The sequence below is a fragment of the Girardinichthys multiradiatus genome, chromosome 10 (genome assembly GCF_021462225.1).
Source record: "Girardinichthys multiradiatus isolate DD_20200921_A chromosome 10, DD_fGirMul_XY1, whole genome shotgun sequence".
In the NCBI taxonomy this organism is placed as follows: domain Eukaryota; kingdom Metazoa; phylum Chordata; class Actinopteri; order Cyprinodontiformes; family Goodeidae; genus Girardinichthys; species Girardinichthys multiradiatus.
The window spans coordinates 6825095-6846395 of NC_061803.1; the positions used below are offsets into that span (position 1 = coordinate 6825095).

General features: G+C 38.2%; 1 protein-coding gene across 1 annotated transcript; it reads right to left on the reverse strand.

The window, feature by feature from the left end:
* Window positions 1-4352: 4352 nt before the first annotated feature.
* Window positions 4353-20327, reverse strand: pde6c (phosphodiesterase 6C, cGMP-specific, cone, alpha prime). Its single transcript, XM_047376169.1, has 22 exons — window positions 19683-20327; window positions 17742-17894; window positions 16857-16946; window positions 16603-16743; window positions 16439-16513; window positions 16256-16320; window positions 15365-15431; window positions 14043-14090; window positions 13799-13948; window positions 13562-13705; window positions 13162-13227; window positions 12056-12211; window positions 10424-10531; window positions 10229-10338; window positions 10058-10145; window positions 9858-9958; window positions 9488-9595; window positions 9263-9326; window positions 9017-9091; window positions 8818-8901; window positions 7556-7709; window positions 4353-7463 (listed from the first exon to the last, which is right to left on the reverse strand). The coding sequence occupies exons 1-22, from the start codon at window positions 20148-20150 to the stop codon at window positions 7420-7422; spliced, it is 2559 nt and encodes an 852-aa protein (XP_047232125.1). The 5' UTR covers window positions 20151-20327; the 3' UTR covers window positions 4353-7419.
* Window positions 20328-21301: the final 974 nt, after the last annotated feature.

Here is a 21301-nt window from a genome sequence, read left to right on the forward strand (position 1 = left end):
ACCTGAATAAAAGTTATAGAATTGGCTCCTTTTGTTTCCACAGCATGACTGTCTGTGTTTTTGTGACCAGAAAGGTTTTTAAACAGCTGATTTGGTCTGTATAGTAGCATTTTTTTGCAACCATCTGTGCTGTTCAGCCATGTCATTAATATGACTTTAGGCCATAGGAACTGAACTTTGTAACAAAAAAAAAAAATAAAACTTAAAAAAGATTCTGTTCTAAACTTGCAGATCTTTAAAACTTTGGCATGTGTTGGTCCCAGGACCCAGCCTGTCATGTAGGTTTCTACACAACAAACTTCCTTGGCGTAGTTTATAGTTAATGTAGTTCTTCAAATATTTGGAATCTATTTAACTTTTCGTTTGAAAAATAGTTTTGGAATGGAACATTTTGAGCTATAATGATCAGAGAAATAATTAAATAGCAAATACACAGAAAAAGTTAAACTTTCTATTTACATTTGTCAACAAATAGACTGAGGATTAGCTTCAGACATCCCTAAATCCAAGGGCAGACTGAAGTGGTTGGCTTACAAAAAAGGAAACTGCATCAGGCTGTTAGCAGATTATTCTCTGTACCTTAAATAAAGACAATTGCTTTACCTCTTAGAACGCTGCCTATCTCGTTTTCCCTTTCTGCTTTGCTGTTTACACAGGGTTTCATGGCAGTTTAAGGCATAGAGAACGACGCAGTTCTTTCCTATCCCCACTTGTTGCTGTGTACTGTCAGAAGGCTAAAATAAGGCTACTAGTGTATGTTTTCCTCATACATCCTGGAACACCAGTCAAGGGGTTAACATTGAAGGAGCATGTTCCCTTACTCTTTCCAAACGGCATATATAATGTTATTTTAGAGCCAGAAAACCTAAATCTTGAATGTATGAAACATTAATAAATCACTAAACATATGAAAAGGAGTTTTGTAACTCACTTTTCGGAACTAAAATGAGAAGGGACGACTACATATAATATATGATGATAACATAGCACAAATAACGTTCTTTCTGGAAATGTCATGATAATCTGAATAGGCTGACAAAAAAAGACCATTTTAATAGGAATATGTTGAATGTATGCATGACAGCTTATTGGCAACACAGAACAAAATAATGAAAGAAATTAGTTTTTAGTGTTTTATTTTCTCTTTATGACCTAAACACCTGCTGATATCCTTTTGAATATTTGACACCAATAACTAGCTTAAGCCACAACACTTTTTTTTTCTACGTGTCAAATGAATAAGAGTGTTTCACCGCAGATGTCGTCTGATTTTACCTTGATAGTTTAACCCTCACCACATATGTAGCCTTAGCTTGGAATGACTTTTTAGGACCAAAGAAAACGTGAGGAAACTAACTAAAAACAGATGGAGTTATTCTGGATGGATTCCGTCACATCACTCAGAATAACATTTTGCCAAATACAGAACAGTTAAACCAACACATGGGTTGAAATGTGGAGAAAAGCCACAGGAAAAACCACTACGTGGCTCACCAATACAAAGTAGGCATTTCTGGTGAGCAGTTAAATAGCTTGCAAATACCAGTAAATATCAAACCAGCACTGCTAATCAGAAGTGGAGCAAAAATTGCCATGTCTGCCAAAACGCTGGCAAAACTTGAATGTTTTCCAGTAAAGTTTTTGTTGCCAGCCGTCATTTGCCTCTTTGGTGAAGTACAGGCAGACTGGGCTTACCGCACAGTGCTTTTAAATCCCTTTTTACTGTGCCTGTTTGTTTGGTCTCCAAGCTACTCCGACATTTTTGTGACTACCTCCACTTCACTGAATAAATCAACATATAAATCTACAGTTTATGAACACAAATTTGAGCTGGAGAATTTGGCATCACTGCTTCTGTCTTGGGTAGACATTGTGTCATTCACTAACACCTGAGTTTGAAGTTGCTAAGGTACCGTTATTTGACAACCTTCAGCTGCTTTCTGCTGACTTTTTTACTTGACCCTTTTGTCTATATTTCTAAATTTTTGGCCAATGAAGTGAATATTACTACTGTTAGCTACAAGCCTGAACAGAGTTAAAAACGCAAAAGTTGTAAAAATGGTGATAAAAGCCCTTTAAACCTACAGTTAGCATGCTACAAGGTAGCTGACAAGCTGTTTTAAATGTTACATTTTTTGGTTCGAAATCTTTTTGGTAATACTACAGTATAATACAGGTCCTTCTCAAAATATTAGCATATTGTGATAAAGTTCATTATTTTCCATAATGTCATGATGAAAATTTAACATTCATATATTTTAGATTCATTGCACACTAACTGAAATATTTCAGGTCTTTTATTGTCTTAATACGGATGATTTTGGCATACAGCTCATGAAAACCCAAAATTCCTATCTCACAAAATTAGCATATCATTAAAAGGGTCTCTAAACGAGCTATGAACCTAATCATCTGAATCAACGAGTTAACTCTAAACACCTGCAAAAGATTCCTGAGGCCTCTAAAACTCCCAGCCTGGTTCATCACTCAAAACCCCAATCATGGGTAAGACTGCCGACCTGACTGCTGTCCAGAAGGCCACTATTGACACCCTCAAGCAAGAGGGTAAGACACAGAAAGACATTTCTGAACGAATAGGCTGTTCCCAGAGTGCTGTATCAAGGCACCTCAGTGGGAAGTCTGTAGGAAGGAAAAAGTGTGGCAGAAAACGCTGCACAATGAGAAGAGGTGACCGGACCCTGAGGAAGATTGTGGAGAAGGCCGATTCCAGACCTTGGGGGACCTGCGGAAGCAGTGGACTGAGTCTGGAGTAGAAACATCCAGAGCCACCGTGCACAGGCGTGTGCAGGAAATGGGCTACAGGTGCCGCATTCCCCAGGTCAAGCCACTTTTGAACCAGAAACAGCGGCAGAAGCGCCTGACCTGGGCTACAGAGAAGCAGCACTGGACTGTTGCTCAGTGGTCCAAAGTACTTTTTTCGGTTGAAAGCAAATTCTGCATGTCATTCGGAAATCAAGGTGCCAGAGTCTGGAGGAAGACTGGGGAGAAGGAAATGCCAAAATGCCAGAAGTCCAGTGTCAAGTACCCACAGTCAGTGATGGTCTGGGGTGCCGTGTCAGCTGCTGGTGTTGGTCCACTGTGTTTTATCAAGGGCAGGGTCAATGCAGCTAGCTATTAGGAGATTTTGGAGCACTTCATGCTTCCATCTGCTGAAAAGCTTTATGGAGATGAAGATTTCATTTTTCAGCACGACCTGGCACCTGCTCACAGTGCCAAAACCACTGGTAAATGGTTTACTGACCATGGTATCACTGTGCTCAATTGGCCTGCCAACTCTCCTGACCTGAACCCCATAGAGAATCTGTGGGATATTGTGAAGAGAACGTTGAGAGACTCAAGACCCAACACTCTGGATGAGCTAAAGGCCGCTATCAAAGCATCCTGGGCCTCCATAAGACCTCAGCAGTGCCACAGGCTGATTGCCTCCATGCCACGCCGCATTGAAGCAGTCATTTCTGCAAAAGGATTCCCGACCAAGTATTGAGTGCATAACTGTACATGATTATTTGAAGGTTGACATTTTTTGTATTAAAAACACTTTTCTTTTATTGGTCGGATGAAATATGCTAATTTTGTGAGATAGGAATTTTGGGTTTTCATGAGCTGTATGCCACAATCATCCGTATTAAGACAATAAAAGACCTGAAATATTTCAGTTAGTGTGCAATGAATCTAAAATATATGAATGTTAAATTTTCATCATGACATTATGGAAAATAATGAACTTTATCACAATATGCTAATATTTTGAGAAGGACCAGTACAGTGAAACTATGGTACTTTTAAGTCATCAGACCGTGAGTATTTCATACCTATGACTAGTTGGTATATTTCCTATTTCATTTAGACAGAAAAGCCCATTCTTCCTAGGTTAAAAAAAACAGGCAATCTCACCCTTGCCTAAATTGGGGAGCAAACTCATGTTGACTAAACAGCCAGATGAAGATCCCAACCAAATGAAAAAATTTTTTAAGCATCTTCCATCTTGTGAGAGGACTTGAAGAAGCATCCTTCTTTTAAAAGGCTACATATTACAATTCAAAGGGAACACAGCACCACAAAATATTTAGCTTCCTGTATGCAGAATATGCTGAAGACAGACCCTAACAGCAGCAGCAGCAGCACTGAATCAGCCAGGGATCAGAATCAATCCACTGATCCTCTTTCCCCCCATAGGCTCATCCTTCTTCGGAGCCTTTAAGATCCTGCACGATTTATGACTAAGAACGAGTGCCATCCCAGCCCCGGCTAAACCTGGAGGGAGTAGGGTTGACACTCGAGTTGTTGCCTGCACAACTCCAGATAAAGCTTCACCTTTGTGCCAGAGCCAGTTTCATGAGAAATTAGTTACTCTTTATTTTTATACCTCCATGACTTCCTACATTTGCTTACATTAGATATTACATTTCATGACTTGTACATATATTTGAGGTCATCTCATACATTTAAAGACAGAACTCTAATGTCATAATGACAATTCTTAGTATAAGTAGAAAGTAGTATACAGTGTATATTTTTATTATTTAAAATGTTCAAAGAAAAAGCAGGGAAGCCTTTTATCCCTTTGAGACAGAGCTTGAGCATTCTTATAAAATGTTTGCAGCAACGTTAGTATTGTAAATTCATGGTGGAATCATCAAAACCCTGCAGCTTGGACTCCAGTAATTATAACAGCTTCTCACTTCACCTCAGGCAGCAAACAAGGAGTTTCAACATAGACCCAAAGCTGTGCTGATGGGATTAAATTCCCCAATTGATGCCTCATTGATTAGAGGAGATGGTATTGCGTAACAGGACGCTATAAGCCACTGCATGCTTTTTACCTTGTGGTACAAGAGGTACGCTGACATTGCACCATGACCTCAGATGTCTGACCAGATCGGCTAGTTTTACAAAGAAACGTATTGATTGATACAAAGTTGGTCAGCGAGAAGTGCGAACTTTGCCCCCAACAGTCACACAATCAATGAAACATAGTTTGGATCTTCACAAACATGGGTTGTTTTCACTTGCATATGATAAAGTTCCTCTGTAATACGGGTATTTAAAGTCCAAAGCTGTGTGTATCTCAAACACTGGCTGGCAATCAAATCCTGTTAAAGCTTCTCAAAGAAGAGGCAGATCTGTTGATCTGTTTGACTCTTGATGAAGCAGGAGTTGCTCTAGCAGCTTTTCATAGTCTTATAATCTTATAATCAAGTTTACATAATTCAAAACATATCTGTGTAGCAAACTATATACAAATGACTGAATAGAAATAGGTACGCTTCGGCATAGAATTGTACGTTTGATTTAAACACAGTGGTAAATGTTTAACAATTCTCAGTTTACATGTAATCTTAAAGTTGTCAAAGACATACATTAACAGAAAAATTCACACCTGTGGAGCTTCATCCCATTTTGTCATATTACAGCCACATACTTCAATGTTTTTAATTACGATTTTATGTGACACAACACAAGGCAGCACATATGTAACTTTGGTACCCTTAAAAGTCACCTAATTGGTAAAAAGACTCAGAATACGACTTTTTTAAAGTATAAATACAGGTTCTTGGTAACTCTGGAGGAATTGTTTAGATCTAAAGCTCACGTAGGAGCCTCTGTTGAAAGGCCAACTTGTGCACTCCACAAATGTGGCCTTTTATGGAAGAGAAGCAAAAGGAAAGCCAATGCTAAAGCAAAGATGTTCTTTTCTGTAAGCCATGTAGGGGACCCAGCAAACATGCTGCAGAAGGTGCTCTGCTCAGATGAGACCAAAGTTAAACTTTTTGACCTAGATGTTAAAAAGCTATATGTGGAGGATAACCAACAAAGCACATCATTCTGAACACCACATCCTCACTGGGACACACGCCAGTGGGCGTAGTATGCTGTGGGAATATTTATTTTAAACAGGAACATGAAAGGTGGTCAGAATTAATAGAAAGATGGATACAGTTAAATAAGGAGCAATCTTGGAAGAAAGCCGCTGCAAAAGATGAGACTGGGTCAGGGGTTCACCTTCCAGTGGGACAACCACTCAAAACATACAGTGTTTTTCTTAACAGTAAAGTCCCGACCTAAATCCAGTCAAGAAACTTGGGCAAATGTTGATAGAGTGATTTAAACAGATCCTCGTCATCCAATCTTATTGACCTTGAGCTTTTGCAAAGAAGTTCAATCTCTCGAAGCCTAAAGCTGATAGAGACATACCACAAAGTACTTGTAGCTGAACTTCCAGTTTTTACTCATATTACTCGTTTCATTTTCCTTACTTTTTAAAATCATGCACTGCTTTGTGTTGGTCTCTCATTTAAAATCCCCCATAAAACACAGGTTTTAGTTGTAACGTGACAAAATGCAAAAGCGTACAAGGGGTGTGAGTATTTTTGCAAGGCAAACTGTACTCTTCGTATCATCACACAGCTGTTTGCCGTTTCAGAAGAGCCTCTATCGAAGCTCATCTCAAGTTGAATACGATTAAAGTACAAAACACCCAGAATCCCCCAAAAAGTGTAAAGATGAATAACATATTAAAATGAATATACCTTCAGATGACTCATTACTGCCTTTGGAGGAAAGAGATCATCTTCCCTAATTGATTGGGCGCCATTGCTCCCTGCGCCATTGCCTTTTACAGCATGAACAAAGCCATCAAATTGTACTTTGCCTCTTTTTGTACTGAAGGGAGTAAATTCTCATTTCTATATAAACACTTTTAACAAGTCCCCATCACTACGTTCGAAAAGTCCTCATCCTCCCAGTTGGCCCTCACTCTCTCTGTGGTTTGGTTGCTGAAGCAGCAGCAGACAAGGGCATTGTGCAGCGTAAAGTACTGTTATACAATGTGCTTATGATTGCCTAAGGAACACTGAATGTCATTGCTTTGGCATAGCTCAACAATGACCTATTTTAACTGTCTACATTAAAAAGTTTGCATCTAAGCAAGAGGAGCAGATACATTTATCGCAACATGATTTCAAACATGCCATAAATGTTACTATCTTACATGGAAGTACTGGTGAGTTTGCAAGTTTTTAGAATGTCTTTGGTCAGGTGCTGTTCAAAGCAGAGCGAGGAAGAACTTTCACACATTTCTTCTCAATGAGATCTTCTCTGTGCAGAGTCCCAACTTTACTTCCTGCTCAAGTTTCTTCCCCCTTCCTTGGAGACCGGTTCATGTAATCCAGACTGCAGCTTGGACCGGAACTAACTACTCTGGACTAGTTGCATACAACTGGATCAGACTGGGATGCAGCCTCAGCAGAGGGACGAGAGAGAACTAGCTTATATAGAGGAGGCCAAACTCCAAAAACAGATGGCTTTGAGGATGACTTTTCAGACCAGAAAAGATTAGAAATGTCTATGTCAGTCCTAAACAGTCCATGCTAGTCCAGATCCATGAAGCAGAGAAGCCTAACAGATGGTGCAGGTCTTCGATTTTCCTCCATCGCCACCAGCTGAACAAAACACAAACAAAAAAAACAGAATAAGAATGTTGTACTTCTTGGTCTCAAATGATTACAATATAATCCTTGTTTTACTTTTATACCTTTCTTGGCTTCCTCCTCTTCTAGCTTCTTCTTTTCATCTTCAATGGCCTTCATCTTTGCATTGTACACCTCAGCCAGCTCATTCCAGTGTGCCCTGTTGTTATTCAAACCATCGAACATGGGCTGGATCTCTTTGTGGAACCTGGAGAACTCCTGGCAAACAAAAAGAACAACAGGCAAGGGTTATTCTCATCTTGAGGCCTCTTTAGAGAGCATCTTCAAAGGCTGAATGTTTCTCGCACTGCAGCGATCAGGTATAAATGTTGCAGTACGGGTCCACAGGGATAACAGGCAGCCTACCGTGTGAGTGCTCATCCAAATATCAGCCTGGGCAGAGAAAGAGCTTGCTATTGTGTTCTACAAGTTCACAATGTGCATAATTTCCCACTGCCTCAGATAGGTAAAAACTTAAAAACACCTCTGTGAAGCTAATAATACCTCCGCATGAAAAATGACTGGACTCACTGGCTACCTTCTGTCATATAGGAAAGTTTGATAGATAGATTGCGTATATTGCCTTCAAAATACAATAATGTTAATATAGGAACTATTTTACATTTTGTCATGGTACAACCACAAACCTTATTGTATTCTATTGGGATTTTAAGTGACAGGCCAAAGAAATGCATAAATCTCAAAAATGTTGTATTTAGCCCCCTGATTTTAAACTTTCTTGAAAACGTTTTGGAAAACCTCTCTATTAGCTTTGACATACACCATTCAGATGTAGTGCATGATTAAAGTTGTTGTCCTAATTGCATTCCCATAGTACCATACTGCCATCACCATGTACAGAGCAGCAACGGTTTGTTCAGGATGTTCAGGGTTAGCTCTCTCCATACAGAAAATGTTACAAGAAGGCCAGAAAGTTTAATATTGGTCTCATCTGAGCAGAGAACTGTCTTCCACATGTTTGCTGTGCCCACATGGCTTGCTGAATATTTTAAGCTGAATGTCTTATGGGCTTCTCTCAACAATGGTTTTCTTTTTGCAGGCCTATTTGCTGTGCTAATGGGATTTAAATTCAAAAAGCACAAACAGACACAATAACACTTTGCACCTTGCAAAAACTGCTGACCTAGTTTGTAAAATTGCTGCAGAGTAAGTTGTAACAGTCTTTTCGCTCTATGAGTGGATTTAGATTCAAACAAACACACTCTCTGCCACAAATCAATTTTCTTTTGAGTCACGACATCTATCTTTATAGTTACATCTTTCTTACGAGACGTGGAGGGGCAGTTAAGAGTGAGAAATGGCTTACCTTGTACACAAATGAACACACAAAGTCAATAAAACCACATTGCATCTTGGGTAGCTGTTCAGCACAGTTTCTGTCCATCATGGGCTAAGAGAAGGAGGGAGAGAGATTGACATAAAGAGATTTTTATGTGTGGGAAAAGAAAGGGAAATAAGCACTATTAAAGTTATAGAAAATGAAGAAAGGAAAATGCCAATCTTACAATTGGTTGCTGGTCCAAAACACTTCTTTCCAAATCGCCTTGTTCCCAGAATTCAGCTGCGACCATCAGAGCCACCTGGAAAGACAGCGACACAGAGAGTGAACAAATATTCAACTTCATTCTGACCTTCCCAAACTCATAAATGACTCATAAAAGACTGAATACATGTTCTCACTGTCTAAAAAGGCAGGATAGCAGAAAAAAAGCTAAGTATTATTTACTGGTGAACATCACTTCAAGGCTCACCTTGCTCTGCACCTCCCAGGGTTTGGTGATGGCTGACAAGTCACAGCCTGTCATCATCATGGCCCTGGAGGTGAGAAACAGACAGTCAGTCAAAGCAAAACAACATCCTGGCTGTGATGAATATGAGTTTTATTCGCCTGCTGTGTCTGAAGGCTGCTCACAGTGGAAACAGTGACAGACATTTATCAACAGATGTGTTTTAGGCTGCTTAAAAAAGTTTCATACATGATAATTTCCTTCCTGATGGGGTTGTTAGAAATGTAGGCGATGGCCTCCTTTTCATCTGCCATGGGTTCTGTGGCATTCACAATGTTTTGGAACATGGTTCTCTTCCTGCAAGCAGACAAATAGATGATGTAAATAATTATTTTGACTGGCTGAATTTAAGTAAATATATAGCACAGTGCAATAAATAAAAATAATAAAACATTCTTTTTTTTTGCAGAAGCATATCCTACACACTTTTAAATGAATACATTTAGTTGGGAAATAAACCTGTGTTAAGAAATAATTGATGAAAACTATAAAAAATAGAAATTTAAGTCTGGAAAATGTGTAAGAATATTGTGTTCAAAATGTTTTTTTTTTAACCTACTTAAAGTACAGAGCCAGATCAGTGGCAATAATGCAAACGTCGAACAAGTGCTGCACTGTCTCAAACTGACGCTTCTGCAAATTGCAGAAGATGTTCAAGCTCTGCAATGGATGAAAGACAAAACATTTGGTCAGTTTAAGTTTATACTGTCATTAAGACGAATTTGAGTATGTTTTTTTATTTGTAATCCATGTTTTCACCTCTTCTCCCATGAGCGTCTTGCTGTATTCCAAATGGTGTCTCTCCATGATGGAGGAGCCATGAAGTTTGGCCAAAGGAGATGCACTCCTGCAGATACAAAAAAACTAAAATCATAAAAAAAAAACTGTTAACTCATTTTTGGTTATAATAAGAAATGTATATTAACTTGCTTTGTCTGGTAGAGGTTGTTTGTTCCTCTGTGGTCGATATCGTGGCAGAAAGCCGCAGCCACCATGGCGAAGGCATCTAGATCAGAGTAGTACTTCCTCAGTCTTCCTGTCTGCAAGTCAAGAACAATTACAGATATGGATCAGAATTATCGTCTCAGAATGTGCAGCCATATATAACAGTAAAAATGTTGTTACCTGCAGTAGGCAGAACATGGTGTGGCCTACATTGAAACCATGCCTCCAGTTGTGGTAAGTAATGGCACGGTAGCCCTTTCTCACAGTATACATCCACCTGGTCAGTGTCTGAGAAAAAGAAATGTTTATTACTGCATGTTGCATCTAGATCTACTGAGCTCCTTGCAAGGTTTAAATTGGTTTTAGAGCCAAAACTGAAGCATTGTAGGCAATGCTATAAGCATTCTGCTTCAAAAAGGTCAAATTATTCCCTCCTTTCCCTTTATTTTGCTATTAAAAGTTTACAGTAAAGTAGGCATGGGCCGGATACAGGTATCAAACTGCTAATGTCATACTGTCCTATGGTACAAAGTAGAGATGCACCAAGAAATTGAACAATTTTCAGCTTGATCGGCCAAGACCCAAGAGCTGCTGGAAAGCAAATCTGGTGAGGGAAGGTACTTGCTACCAGATCATGCTGACAACTGTCTTCAGTATGGGAGTTAATAGTGAAGTAAGAAAACGTTAGTTAGCAAATATTAGTATCAGTGGGGTGTTTGAAAGTAAAGTCAGAGACACAGACGTAAGAAGCTATTCAGGTGACAAACTATTCTCTGCATTTGTGAAATGTCTGTGGTTAATTCAAGCTGCCAAGGAGCAAGAGAGAGCAAGCAGATAACAGGAAGGCTGAATGTAGTAGAGCAAAGTAGCTTTGCTTAATCCTTTGGAGATTTCACCCTCTGTCTGCTATAGATAATCCTGGATTCTGAAATGTTGGCAGCCTTTTGGAAATCTCAGACTTCAGGTAAGGATTTCCAGTTTAGAGGAAATACACACAGAGGCTGCAGTCTTACCCGTTTTAATTGCTAATATAAGATGCTGGAGACTGTTAAATATGTGAAGTTAGTAATCATTTTGTGAACTATTTTAAGGTGCTGCTGCTACATCTTATCACATTATGTTTCCTAAAGAAAATGGGAATTGACCAAAATCCAACTTGAGAAAAAGCTTCACAAAAAAACAGAGATTGGAAATTGGCAACAATCAGCTGACGCGAAAAAAATAAACAAAAAACTAGCAGTTTGGAAATGCATCTGGCTGCAAAAACTAAGGATTTAAGGAATGCCACTCATCAGTTTTATTAAAGATGTTTTAAAATTCTAGTTGGCAAGCTACAAGCAAAATCTCTTTTAAACATTCAACTGCAGGGTGGCCACCACAGCAGATAGTCCAGCTCACAAGCAAGCTACTATCTGCTTGGTATACTCCCAGTGTTGCTGCATAAAGATCAAAAGCTATTTTGCCATTGTTATTTCAAGTAATAACAATTAGATAATTTTTGTTTTACATTTTTGTATTAATACCATGAAAAAGGAAGAGTCCTAAACCAGCCCATCACCATCTTAGTCATTTAACGTTAAAGAATCATCCAGGGAAACATCAAAAACGATTTACCTTTTAGAAATCTTAACAAATAAAGACATAATCCCAATTTAAAGGTGTTGAAAAATAACAAGACCTATTCACACGGTTATATTTCAGAACTTCCCTTCAGAAACTATATTTCAGAAAATGCAGTTTCTGAAAGGCACCTCTAAGCACCTTGTTAGAGCTGCTTCATAGAAAAGACAAGCGACAGACAAGGTGACTCACTTCTGCTGGAACTTTAAACTTTTCGACAACTCCAAGCTCAAAGAATATGCGAATGCCAGCTTTAATGAGGCCTAACTCTGTGACGGGGAAGTCGCTAAAGCCAAACGAGTACAGATTCTCTCCGTCCACATTGTCGGCCGGCGGGCAGTTTGCTCTCTGAAAGGAAACACAAAATGCAGTTAACACAATGATTAATTAATTAGATAAAGTTCGATTAGATTTTGATTGTAAAACAAGAAAAAAGATGTAATATACAGTTGAAACCAGAAATGTATAAACGCTGTATTAAACACACTTCTTTTTTCTTACTCTCTGAAATTAAACCAAATGTTTCCTCTTTTAGGTTTGTTAGGATTACCAAAATTATTGCTATTTTTGAAATCTCAGAATTGTAAGAAAGAGATCACCTAAAATATCTCTTTAAATTAAGAGGTTTTAGTTTATTTGAGGTCTTTTGAGTGGATTTGCAAACTGTAATCTGGCTTTTTCATGTTGTATTTTGAACAACATCTTCCTTGCTGAGTGACCTTTTAGTCCAGCTCAGTACAGTACAATTTTACCGTGGATAATGACACCCCAAGCATCACAGGAATGCCGTCTGGTCATTCCCATGTTGTTTATACCATGAATGCATCTGGTATAGGTCATCCCAGGATGGACCAGACTTGTGAAAGTACTCATTTGTCTTCCTGATATCTTATTTTTATTTTGATGACGTTACAGAAGGAAACCTAACCTCAGAATGTTTTAGGTGTTGCCTTCAAATACATCCACAGGTGTATCTCCATTATCCTTTAATGCTGTAAATTAATCAGAAACTTACAAAGCCATTACATCAGCTTAACAAACTGATTAAAGGCATGATAGGCGAAGTAACAGTAAACTTCTGAATTTGAAGAATATAATACAATGAATTCCCATTATTATGGAATTTGGCAAATACTTTTGGTAATCGTAGTTGACCTAAAATAGGATTTTTTTTAAATCTGATTTAATGTCAGACAATGAGAAAATGAGAAACAAATTGTCTTATTCTGCTGTGTCCGTAAATGTCTGGTTTCTGCAATAACTGTACAACAGATTTCTTGTGATGAGAGGACACATACCAGTAATTTGTACATCTCCTTCTGGTCACAGTCTTCCGGGTCTGCGTCAAACTTCTCTTTGGTGTTCTGGTTATAAAAGCATTTCACATGACATTTATGTTCTATTTATCAAGATGCTGTGTTGATTAAAAGACCTTTAAAGCACACTTTTCTCCTTATTTACCTGATGAAAGTGCTCAAAGCCATGTATAAACCCTTGTGTCAATTTTTTAAATATTAGTTGCAAGGTGGACATATAATAAACCTGACCTTTTAATAGTCCTCTAAAGCTTCTGATGCGAAACTGTTTCTCAAAAAGCTATACTCAAAGTTTTCTATTAATTATTGCTGTAAATGTGAAGGCAGATAGAAATGTTTGCTAATGGAGAAAAATGCCAAAGAAAACCATGTTGGTACAGACCAGAATGGACTGCATCTCGTCCGTGGTGCATTTGGACTGGTACATGAGCATTTCCTGGGCAATGTCTTTCCTCCACTCCATACGGTTCAGCTTGTCGTAGGTATCGCAGACCAACACAGACCACCCCAGGAACTGTGTCAGAGCCTGGTTCAAACACAACGAGAGCACAAAAGAATAGGATATAGACAACATTCAAACAAGAAGAAACAGAAAATAACACTCACACAGAATCCTAACCTCAGTGATCTGCTCGTCATACTCGTCAAACGGTTTGCCATCCTTCCTGTTGAAGAAAGTGGCTATGCCAACGATTTCTTCTTTCTTGTTGACGATGGGCAACGACAGGACATTCTTGATGATGAAACCTGTGTCATCCACAGCCACTTTCTGTAAATCACAGAGATTACAGTCAAACCAAGGCTTTTCTCCTCTTTAACAGAGATCTAAAAACAAATCTATGCATCATTTTGGCCTTGCATACCTGGAATGTGAAATAGTCATCTGCAGCAACATTCATCATGTTGCAAATCTGCAGGCAAGCACATGGAAACACTTGTTTTAGCTGGTTCTTAAAGTATCCAAAGGTTAGTATCCACTCCTCACTTTCAGCTGTGAGATGTTTGAGGGGTGTCCTGAATGTACAGCTTGTTTCAAGTCATCTAACATCATCTGATTGAGATCAAAATCTGGGCTTTTCCATTTCTTACATTTCAGCCAGTCCTCCATGTATTTAATGGTATGTTTTGGGTCATTGTCACGTTGCACGGTCCTCGAGCACCCTCTGGTACACAGTAGAATTTATGGTGGACACTATATGGTTGAACTGGCCTGATTCTGGTGCAGCAAAGCATTCCCAAACCATGACACTCCTACCTCCATATTTCACAGACTTTATTTGGTTATTTTCCTGGAGTGTTGTATTGGGTTTATGTCAAAGATGTTCTCTACTCAGGTGTTCAAAACATTCAATGCTGGATTCATTTGTCCAAAGAACAATTCCAAGGACTCCGGCAATTCAAACTGGCTGTTATGTTCTCCTTAGAGAATAAAGTTTTCCTCCTTGTACAGTCTTTTTCTGATTGGACAGGCATGCAAGTTCATATCAACAGAAGCAATAGCCTGCTATAAGTCCTGTGATGACATATTAGGGTTTTGGAGTCTTCTCTTAGCACCTTGCATTTGGCTTTCAGGGTGAACAGACCTGGACATGTTGGCAGTGGTTTGAAGGTCCTCCACTGGTAGACCATTTTCCCTTTAGTGGACTGGCTGATTTCAAATTCTTTTGAGACCTCCTTAAATCTGTTGTTACACTCATAAATGCTTTTTATTTAGCCATTTTAAGATGTAATAAGTATAGGGGTGCCCTAATTTATTCTTTACCAGAAATAGCATCAAATGCATTTAAATGCATTTTACAGAAAAATGTAAATGGTATTTTCTTCATTTTCTATTTTTACTTAAACGACTCAAAAGCCATTTTTAAATAACTCAAATATCTGAGTGTTTTAAAAACCGATCTTGATGTTGAAACACAGATTTTCATAGGGTGTCCTTATTTTTTACATGAGTGTATATCTTTATCTGTTAGGCTAAGCTAACGCCCATGTTTAGAGTATTAGAGGGGGAATAAAAGATATACAATCATAAAAATATTTCAAAATCTAAGAAAAAAACACAATAGTTCTACTAGCTTTTTTTTTTACAGTAAATGTAGACAGCTGTGACTATTACCCAAATATTAATTTCAGGTTTTCTTTAACAGATAATAAACAATTGTTGTTGATCAAAGTTTATGAGACTTACAAAGCCGTTCTCCGCCACGTAGGTTGGCAGTCCGCTCACCAGAGCCCAGTGATCTGCAGGTGGGCCCCTGAAAACAAAGAAGAAACATGTGAAGCCCTGCCAAACTTTAAAATTTTAGAAACAATTATTAAAATTTAACTTTAAATTTTAAAGTTTTAGAAACGGTATTGCTTTACTTTTAAAAGACATATCAGGCGATATCTGATTTTGTTTGGTTAAGGCCAAAGTACTGCATAAAAATGGTGAGACGACACCCCAAACAACTATCAGCAGCCCTTGAATTGTTTTTTACTGCAGTCGCATAATCTCATATAAAAAAACAAATCCATCCTTTAATTTGAGAACATCTATTCTATTGCAAGAAAAAAATCCCACATTAAGTAATAGCTGATTTTAACAAAATCTCAAATTCCCATAAATTAAATATAACTGAAACATTTTCTTTACTTTGTAATTTCATCAGAGGGTCTAAAAGCTTGTAACTATAATCCACGTTTTTCTGTTTGCTTGGAATATGCGTATGGCGTGACACAGAGGCCCATCTTTTGGCAAGAGAGCATACCATTTGAATACGGCAGGAAATGGCTACAAGAGCGATAGTTATTCTCTTAAACCTGCCCACCTCTACAGTCAGAGCAATAATTAAAAGTTCAAAACAACTGGAACTGTGACAAGCAAGGCAAGACAAGGACTGCTGCAAGATCTGCAACCATGGACAGTGTGTAAATTGAAAAGCCAAGTCATTTTGTACATTTCTATCATGTGTGCCACTTTTTTCTGGAGAGGACTGTGTGTTGAAACACATTGAATAAATAACTCTGTAAACCTTTTATTTTTCACTCTTTTTTTTTTATTTGAGTGCATTTGTTGCATGTAGCCAGTGCTGCTCACGGTATGACTTTGATTTCTTCTTTGGCTTCTAGGAGGTAGTCAATGATCTTGTAAAAAATGATTTCCTGTAAGAAAAGAGAGAATTTTTAGATATCACCTATCAATTGTAAGCCAAAGAACTGCACACTTTAACTGATTTATGAGCAAAATAAGATTTAAAAAGAGGAAAAGGGAATTCATCACCCTGCCGTCTGGTGTTTTTGGTCCTTTATAGGGTTCCACATCTCCTAGTTTTATAGGCCACTCATCATAAAATTCCTGCAGAAGGAAAATAAAAACATTGTAGAAGTAAAATCCAGCAAATCAAATAAAAAATAAATAAAATCAGCAGTGTTAGCTACACCGACCTTTTCTTTGGTCATGTCCAACAGTCCCACTGAGTAACGTTCACATTGCAGATAGGTCCTTACAGTGTAGAGAGCTTTGTGGAACTGTCTCTCAATGTCTGTCAACTCTTCAAAAACTTTGCTGGCAGACCAGAGCAGCACCTGGAGCCAAACAAGTCCCCAAAACATGTAACTTTTATTCTGGATTTAACTTGCAAGCGATCCAGTAAACTGATTCAAGTTTGCATGAAATAATTTGCAGGAGTTCAGCTTACCTGACTCCTCCTGGACTCCACATTGAACATGTAGGTTGTGTGATACTGCAGAGCGATGACTTGAGCAAAAGTCATATACTTATGGAAAAGCTATGGACCAAAACAGATGACAGTCATTTACAAACAGCAAAATAGATACATTTAATGTGGCAAAGAGTTTGCTTTAATGTAGAAAATAAATTGTAATGGCATTTAAACTGACGAATTCTTTAAAACATCTTTAAACCGTACATTCCTGCTGAGAAATGTTTTTGGCTAAGCATTACGCAAAGTGCGCTTCATCCAAACATGGACTTATATTGATGGTTGACACACTTTAAATGTGATCATGGTTAGAATGATGCAAGATTTAGTGATGCAGCATGTTTTTTCCTAAATGCTACAAGTCTATATATTTTGAAATCCAAAGGAAGTAACATATTTATAGTTCAACTGGAAATTTACCAGACCTGCGAAAGCAAACAACATTGTTTCCATCTTTCCGTCCATGGCTTAAGAGGTACAGGTGTAATAATGATAATGCAGCGTGCAGAACAATTTTTTTTTTCATGGACTGAATGCCTAAAAGCCTTCACACCACCAAGCCAGTCAGATCTGATTGCCTCCTTCTTGAGTAATGAGAGGGCTTTCTTGCTCCACTGTTGCAGCGCAATCACCAAAGTAATTTTTATTCAGTTTAACATTTTAGTGAGCGGAATACAGTTTTATTCTAACAGCACCCAGAATAGAATAATAAGAATGCAATGCATGTTACTGAAAGAGAAGGATGTATTATACAGTTTAAAATTCATGAGTGGCTAACAGCCAAAGCACTCAGGATCAGCAGTATTTTTAGCAGCATTCCACCTTTCTCTGCAAGGATAAGCAATGATGTACTGATCTTACCTTCTCATCCTCTGGAGTGAATGCATCAGCTCCTATTTTATTAAGTGCCATGACGACTCCAAGACAGTCTTTCTCAGCCATTATGGGGAAGGTCAGCATGCATTTGGTCTTGTATCCAGTCTGCTTATCGACAAAGTCGCAGAACTTTGAATTCTGGATTAATGGGAAAAGAGGAAATGTTTGAATTACATTCAAGCAGCAACAACAGTCACACTTGTCATTTTAAAGAATTAAAATGGAATCATAATGTCATCAGTAACCAACACATAAAATAAAACATTATTTATCCACATATCTGAAAATGTAGCATTTTTTAAGTAAAAAAAAAAATGAAAACATATTCAAAAAATATATATCATAGAAAAGTTTGACATAAAAACATTTATTTTGCTGTAAAATCTTTATATATTTGTGAGAACATTTATTGACATGCCACATACTATATATCATATATAAAATGTAATCTAAACTGATCAGTAATTCCATAAGTTCATATTAAGAATTTAGAAATAAAAAATAAATGATTATCCTACACACGGCAATTTGATTGAAATGCAGCATCTGTACCCACAGACATGATATTAGTAGTTTGCTAAAAACATTAATAAAGTTAAAGTAAATAAAGAACATAAAAATAAACACAAAAAATAATAAGAATAAAACTAATATAAAAAAAACTAAAGCTAAAGAGCTGGAGGTTATATTATTTGTAATATTTATTTATAAAAAATTAAGCCACAATTTGAAAATATGAACAAAGTGCCAGTCTAAGGCATAAGCAAACTAAAAGCAGTTAGGGGACCCTAAGATTTCTCGATTTCTCATGCTCAATCAAGATTTCAAAACTTTTTAAAATTTTAAAGAATCAGCCTACTTGTAAATTTTGTCAAATTATTTTTTCTTGTATGCATGTAAGCCCAGTCAAATAAATTGGCTCCTCCTTCCTGATTCTACTGAGTTTTTATTGAAACACTGTACTGTGGACACAGCTGCCAGACCGAACACGTAGATCAGAGCAATAACCTAGATTTATTTACGACTACTTGTTTAATAAATAATGTGAAGTGTATAATTTGAGGCTTAAGGAAGACAGATTCTGTATTCAAGTGAATTAAAATTCGACTATTAAGCAAAGACATTTAAGGATGTGGAATGCACAAGACTGGACATTTAAAAGCAAGTGGTTTGTGGCTGGCAGGGGAGGAGTTTAACTTGAAGTGGGGCCCAAACCAAGTTCAATTGAGGCCCATTCAATTTTGGGCCAGCTCTGGTCTTGGCTTCAGTTTACTGTATAATTCTTTAACTGAGTTTCAAAGCCAAATCTCAGGAATCTCGTTATGTAAGTGAGGCTATAATTATAGACAAGCCAGGAATAAATACAGTCCCTAACAAATGACTGTAAACAAATGTGACTCAGGTTCTGGGAAAGTTTAAAAGATAATACCAATTTATTTCTCAAATCAGTGTTTCTATGTGTGTGGGAACCATCCTATTCCAGTCTGTTGAATTTCAACACAGGCAGAAATAATTATTTTGAATGAGGGACAGATTAAGTGATCACCTGAACAAACAGCCCCTAACGAGGATGTCAACTTCCACTCCTGCAGGGCCGTTATGGATTTCATAAAAGTCCAAAATGCACGTCTATTTAGTTGATGATAAGTACATGACTGCAAAAGCCCAATGTATCAATTATGCAACAGAATAAATATTGTGCAATCATTATAAAAAAAAAGTGTTTTGTTTTAAAAAAAAATCCTAACAAAATGTTCCTCTTACTGCATGCCATCAACTGCGCCACCGTGCAGCCCATCGTTTTCAGTATTTAAAAAAAACAAATTACCTCAGGAAACAATAATATTGTTCATCCCTTGTAAGCTTATCTAAATTTGTATTTTTGGAAAACTTCCCAGAGTTTCTTAGCTCCTTACAGCCTCTCACCTTAGAGATGTCTGGAACACTTTGTGGCTTCTTGGAAGTGGCTGTGTGGCCCACTATTCCCATGTCTGTGGGGATCACGATCTCGCTTTGCGGATTCACCAGGTTGGACTCATATTTGGATGTCGGGGTCACGTCGAAGAGGCAGGTGGCGAGCTCTGAGATTCCGTTTCTGGAGCGGCAGATGTAGAAGCTGACCCTGTCTGCCTGCATGATGAGGGCAATTCTTTGCAGCACCTTGTGGATGCTCTGCTCCATGCATGTCTGCTTTTGCAGCTCCTGGACCAGCTCGAAGATGATAGAGGCCTCCTGCACTGAGTTAACATCCTTAAACGAAGCAGTGTCCTTGATGTCCAGAGTCCCAGAGAAAGCGGCAGTCAAGGCCTCGGCACGCACCTTCTTATCGAAGTACTCTTTGGCGAACTGCGGGTTGTTCTCCAAGTATTTCTCCACGCTGTCCTTATCTGCCATTTTTGTACCTTAAATTGTGTCCTCTTTGTGTTATTACCGCTTTACCAAAGCATCACCTGAAAAGAAAATGTGAAAACTAAGATACAAGCTTTGTTCTTGTTGTTTGAATGGTTCTTTCAGCGTCCCTTCGAATGGACGTGCATTCTACTCCATGGATGCATCCCGTGTCAACCGGCAGAGAGAACAAGGCAGAGTGCGGCTTAGAGGCTGAAAGGATCAAATTCACCACTAATTAACGTGACGTCAGGACATTAAAACCCCTACTTTAAGCATCCTTAACCTGCAAATCCCAACGCTGATCATTTCACATGGGACAATCCTACCAAGCCTTTGAGGGAGAGTGAGATGTTGGCAGGTAAGATGTCTAGCTGAACACCTGAGCTACAACTGGGCAGCTTGTTATCAACACCACTCTGACATGATGAGAAAAGATAGATGGAGTGAGCAGAGAAAACATGCTGCAAACAGCATCTGCAAAGATGAGAATTCAAGTCCATCTTTGAAGGCAGATCGGCATTGTCCAACCAATTGCTTCCTCGTTGAGGAGGCTTGTTATAGCAGGGGGGATTAAATGCCTATCTCTAAACCCTTTTCACATTTTGGCGAGTTACAACCACAAATTTCAATGTATTTACGGGGATTTGCAACACAAAGCAGTGCCTCACTATGAAATGGAAGCCAAACAATAAATGTTTATTATGCTTTTTACAAAAACTAAATTATGAATCCATATGCATTCAACCCCTTTTACTCTGATATCCCCGCTAAATGAAATCCAGTTCAACCAACAGCCTTTAGAAGTCCCCTGATAGGTAACACAAGTCAATTTGTGTGTAATTTATTCTTGGTAGAAATACAGTTGTTCTATGAAAGTCCCAGATGTTTTTTGTTTAGAAAACATTAGTTAATAAATAGACCAAGGAACACAAAATACAGATAAGGGGTGAAGTTGTGGAGATGTTTAGTTTCTAGTAGTTTTTGGTTATGAAGCTATATGCCAAGCTTTCAATAATTCATGAAGCACTGTTTAACCTCTCACTTGAAAATTGAATTAGTATTGCACAACTGCGAATGCACCAATAATTGGCCAGCCACCCAATCTGGGTGTGTAGAGCATTTATCACAGTCATTGTTGAAAGAAAGCCTATACA